The 5365-nt window shown below is 35.0% G+C and overlaps 1 protein-coding gene and 1 long non-coding RNA gene across 7 annotated transcripts in view; both read left to right on the top strand.

The window, feature by feature from the left end:
• The window catches only part of LOC107578119 (NIPBL cohesin loading factor), a 28948-nt gene extending 25782 nt beyond the window's left edge, over positions 1–3166 (top strand). For all 6 annotated transcript variants that reach the window (XM_016264133.1, XM_016264123.1, XM_016264127.1 and 3 more), the window contains 4 exons: positions 257–579; positions 685–859; positions 1837–2013; positions 2105–3166. In XM_016264133.1, the coding sequence (XP_016119619.1) occupies positions 257–579; positions 685–859; positions 1837–2013; positions 2105–2470 (1041 nt within the window). In that variant the 3' untranslated portion in view covers positions 2471–3166. The remainder of the gene's footprint in view (positions 1–256; positions 580–684; positions 860–1836; positions 2014–2104) is intronic.
• Positions 3167–3956: 790 nt separating this feature from the next.
• LOC107579218 (uncharacterized) lies at positions 3957–4924 on the top strand. The gene is made up of 3 exons (XR_001608447.1): positions 3957–4083; positions 4579–4718; positions 4801–4924. It is a non-coding gene; the product is annotated as an uncharacterized lncRNA (long non-coding RNA).
• Positions 4925–5365: the final 441 nt, after the last annotated feature.

Genomic DNA, 5365 nt, shown 5'->3' with positions numbered 1-5365 from the left:
TATATATATATATATATATATTAGTTTTTCATATGATATTTATATTTTTTGTTTTATTTGAGCTTTATTGTAATTAACAAATATGTTTTTTTAATAGATAGTGTTAGTTTTTGTTAACAGTAATATCACAGGTTTTAAAATGTATTTACATTGTGGTAACAAGGGTTGCATCACCTTTAATTTTTTTGGGTCCTTTTTGTACCTTTTTTGTGAGAGCTGACATTACTTTTTCTAATAATCTTGTCTTGTATTGCAGTCTTTGCTAAAAGAGCCTAGACCACGGGAAAAGAAGAAAAAAAGAGGGAAAAAATATGGCTCTGAGAATGAAAGTAGCAGAGGAAGCAGCAGTGATAGTGATAGCAGCAATGAAGTCATCCGCCGGCCCAAGAAACCCAGACGATCCGCTGCAGTGAACTCTGACTCAGATTCAGACCTCAACTTGGAGGATGTGGACAAGATCATGCTGCGTCTACCTGACAACCCTGAGCCCTTATTGGACTTTGCCAACGCCTCTCAGGGCATCTTGCTGCTCCTGATGCTCAAGCAGCACCTTAAGAACCTCTACGGCTTCTCTGACAGGTGAGCTTTAATCGCTAGTCCAAATGCATTCTGGTCTGAAATGACTGTTGTAATGTGTTCATGGCCCTGGCTTCATAACAAAAGCCTCTTTGTCTCTTCCTGCAGTAAAATTCAGAAGTACTCACCTACAGAATCTGCAAAGGTTTATGATAAGGCTGTAAACAGGAAGGCCAATGTGCATTTCAACCCACGGCAGACACTAGACTACCTGACGAACAGCCTGTCCAATGCAGATCTTACTTACGATGTCAAGAGGAGAGTCGTCAGACAGTATTTAGATGTAAACATTCTGGTTTTCACTTTTTATTTGTGTTTTGCCTCATACGGTGCTGTTTAGAAAGGCTGAGTTGTAAAAAGAAATCGAATTATTCTTCTGTTCATTTTTTGTATTTTTTAATTTATTTACATTTTGTAATATAATTTTTTTTAACTCTGTTTTTATATATATATATATATATATATATATATATATATATATATATATATATATATTTTTTTTATTTTTTATATATATTTTATATTATTCCTGTGATAGCAAAGCTGAATTTTCAGTAGTCTTTACTCCAGTCTTCAGTGTCACATGATTCTTCAGAAATCGTTCTAATTATGGTATATATATATTTCTTTTATTTTTTAAATTTTTTTGCTCTGAAATAGCTTGAAAATTACTTAGATTTAATTTCTTTTTTCCATCCATTTTTCATGTTTTGTTTGATTTGTTACTTTTTCCAGTCAAATAATCGGGGCATAATAATATCATCATTTTTAATTTTCATTTAATAATCATTAATTAATTTTTTTTATTAAAGGACAAAGAAGAATGATTTAATATATATTTAATGGTTTAATATGTGCATAATATGAAAATATGAATATGTATTTTTATATACTCAACAATAAAAAAAAAATTTAATTGAAATAAAGCTCAAATAAAATATAAATATTTGAAATAAATTTAAGTTATAAAAATTAGGCTAAATAGTTTTTTTCAATTTAAAAAAATTATTACAATTAAAATATATAAAAAATAAGGTCATTTAAAATATTAATAAAGATTATACTATATAAATAATGCTAAAATGACTGTCATTTAATAGACATTTAATGTAGGAAGAAAAAAAAGACTTGAACTTGAAGATTTTTTGAGACAGAACTCATTGAATTGTCTTGAATTTATATATTACAAAAAAAAAAATGTTTTGTACCGTTTAACAAAAATGAGTCAAACTGACCATCTCTAAATGTTTTATTCCACAGTTTAAGGTTCTGATGGAGCACTTGGACCCAGATGAGGAAGAGGAGGAAGGGGAGGCTTCAGCCAGTATCCACGCCAGAAATAAAGCTATCACTGCTCTACTAGGAGGCTCCAGCCCCAAGAATAATGCTGCCGACTCGTACGATGACGACAGCGATGCGGACGAAAAGGCTCCTGGGGTAAGAAAGCCCAGATGCTGACGTTTTCATTCGGCTCTTGATGTCTTGCGTTACTGTCACTTGAAAACACCATGTGTTTGTTCTCTTCTAGTCGTCACGGAAATCCAGGAGAGGCGGAGATTCCGCAGAGGCATCAGGTCACATGAACGAAACTTTAGAAGCCATGGACGTCATCGCTATCTGCTGCCCCAAGTATAAGGACCGGCCGCAGATAGCGCGTGTTATTCATAAGACAAGCACAGGCTACAGCATTCGCTGGATGGCCGGGTCGTACTCCGGCACCTGGGCGGAGGCCAAGAAACGCAACGGACGTAAACTGGTGCCTTGGGTGGACACTATAAAGGAGTCTGACATTATTTACAAGAAAATTGCCTTGACAAGTGCGCACAAACTGACCAACAAAGTAGTGCAGACTTTACGTTCACTGTACGCAGCCAAGGAAGGAACTTCCAGCTAATTAACTCTCGAACTGTTACACCCAACAAACTCTCAGCCGCCAAATTTCATCAGGATTTAACGTTTTGTAAACATAAGTCGGAGAGAACTACAGACTCACAGGTTTTAAGATCCAACGCGGAACTGGCCGAATTAAGGAACGACGATTTTAAAAGTGTGGTCTGTTTGGAAATGTAGATGTGAATCCTGTACATCTTTTAAGTTAAACGGAAAAGAAAGAAACGGAGCTCCTTCGCTGTTGTGCAGCAACTTGGTTGTTTGAATTTTTTCCCCCTCCACTGTATCATAGTTTAACACAAAACGGAAACAAAAAATGTTTATATCTCTGACGAAAAAAAAAAAAATCTGTTCAAAGAAATAAACCTAAAGTGAATGTTGGAAATTAGTCTGTTGATGTTCTTAATAAAGTGACCTTGGAGTTTAACCTAGCACCGGATGGATTTCTTTAGCTTAGCTCAGTTTCCAGGGAAATAAACTTTTAAACATCTCCTCTGCTTTATGTTTTACTTCTTTTGTGCTGTAAAATGGAGTCTCCTGGACATAATTTATTCAGTTGAAAGCAGAGCATGCAGTATCTTTCGCCTACATGGAAGGGAGTTTTTTTTTGTAAATGTAGATTTTGATGTATTGGGTCAGCGTTTGGGTCTCTACACCCCACAGCGGGACGAGGGACCCCCAGCATGTGTGGAGGAGCAAATACTGCAATAAATTTTTTTACTTCTCTTTGTTACTTGTCTGGTTTGCGTTTGAATTTGATTTTTGATGTTCACGTTCATGCATCGTTTTTAAAAGTGTTGTTGCGTCGGCTTTCGATCTTATTTTATGACTGAATGTCATTTATTATAGATGTCTGCATATGTATACACTACTATTCAAGAGTTTGCCGTCTGCAATTTTAATGTTTTTGAAAGAAATCGCATGCTCAAGGCTGCATTTTTTAAAATCAAAAATAGGGTAAAAACAGTGATATTGTAAAATACTATTACAATAACTGTTTTCTATTTAAAAATGTAATTTATTGCTGTGATGCAAAGCTGATTTTTCATCAGTCATTACTCCGATCTTTAGTCACATGATCTTTCAGAAACCATTCTAATATGCTGATTTCGTGCTCAAGTATTCATTTGCTGCTGATGAAGCATTTCATATTATTATCAATATTGAAAACAGTTGTGCTGCTGCATATTTTTGTGGAAACTGATCCATTTTTTTCAGGATTCCTTGATAAATAGGATGACCAAAAGAACAGCATTTATTTAAATGTTGAGGGTAGGTTCAAATGTATTAACCATCACTTGGTTTAGATGTCGTGATCTGGCCAACTGGAATTTTTAGTTGAAACCAAGATAATGAATATAAAAACAGAAAAGTACGAAACATCACAACATCACTGCAACAACTTTTTTATATTTTTATACTTTACTGGAACGTCAGGTCATATGACAGTCTAAAATTAGGTCAATCAGTTCAAGCTGTGTTGTGGTTAACCAGGTCACAAACAGCATGGCTTACCATTCCTTTCGCTCTTGTAGTGTGTTTAACCACTTAAACCAGTTCTGGATTTGGAACAGCATGAAATTGTTCAAATCCAGCTACCATCCCTGCCTGCCTTGAGTAAGTGGAAAATAATTCTGTAATAAATAGAAAAATATGGGGTATTTTATGGCTAATGTAAAACTGACTCTACAACTAATTTAAAACAACTATCAAAACTACAATCACATTCATCTTTAGAGGTTTATATACATGTATTCAAGTTACGGAAATCAGCTAGTTTGTTGAGGGTCCCAGCTTGGCCAAACTGGGTATTCCAGCCTAAAAATCACCCAAAACCTTCCTAAAACCATCCATAGATCAGCCTGGTAGTCTGCAAACCATTTTAAGACCAATTAAAGCTGTTAGCGACTTGAATAATCCGAAAGTAAGAGTTCCCTCAGGGAAACGCTATTGCACTGCTGGAGCTTAACTTACTTTTAATGTGACTGAAAGGAAAGATGTACTAAATTACTACATTTACCATGATGTAAAACGACTAGAAGTTACAAAAGAATGAAAATGCGCGAAAGCATGAATTCGGGCTTTGTAATGGACGTTATCGAGCTTGAACAGCCCTCCTCGCGGATTCACTGTCGAGACGAGTCGCGCGGGCTGCAGAGTCGTGAAGAGTGGGATCAGGAGAACAGCTGCGTGTTCATCGATGAGAGCCAGTCTAGCGAGGGAAAAGTGATTTTCTGTAATTCTCCAGGAAGGTAAATAGATTTAAATAACGTCACGTGACAATGTGCAGGTTTAGATATAGCCTGCTTTTGTAATTCTTCTTGGCCATTTCAGGAATGTCGTAGTACGTACTTGGGGAGAGTAACGTTACACAGATTTGAGACGACAGCTAACCTCAAAAACAACATACATCCTGGTGTCCGCATGCACCAAATCAAAGGTCGAAGAAAAGAGAAACGGAGATGTTACAGGTAAGATTTTTATTATTAATATTTCACACAGTGAAAGTCTTTGACCTGCTTCTGCAAATGAACTTGGATGTGTTTTTACGTATAAACAGAGGAGATTGATGTGTAGTGTGTACTGTATACATACATAAAATGATATATTAAAATAAAGAAATGTATATTAAAATGACAAAACTATACAGTATTCTGAAAAAGGCATAATTCTAGCTGCATACTGTATGTATGTATGTGTGTGTGTGTGTGTGTATGTGTGTATATATATATATATATTCACAGATTGAGTTAAAGTTGTTTTATACTGTATGTATGTATGTGTGTGTGTGTGTGTGTGTGTGTGTATATATATATATATATATATATATATATACTGTATGTATGTGTATGTGTGTATATATATGTGTATGTATATATATATATATATATATATATAT

This window comes from Sinocyclocheilus grahami, unplaced genomic scaffold (assembly GCF_001515645.1).
Source record: "Sinocyclocheilus grahami isolate Dianchi unplaced genomic scaffold, SAMN03320097.WGS_v1.1 scaffold32.1, whole genome shotgun sequence".
Taxonomy (NCBI): domain Eukaryota; kingdom Metazoa; phylum Chordata; class Actinopteri; order Cypriniformes; family Cyprinidae; genus Sinocyclocheilus; species Sinocyclocheilus grahami.
This window is presented reverse-complemented; position numbering and strand designations above follow the sequence as displayed.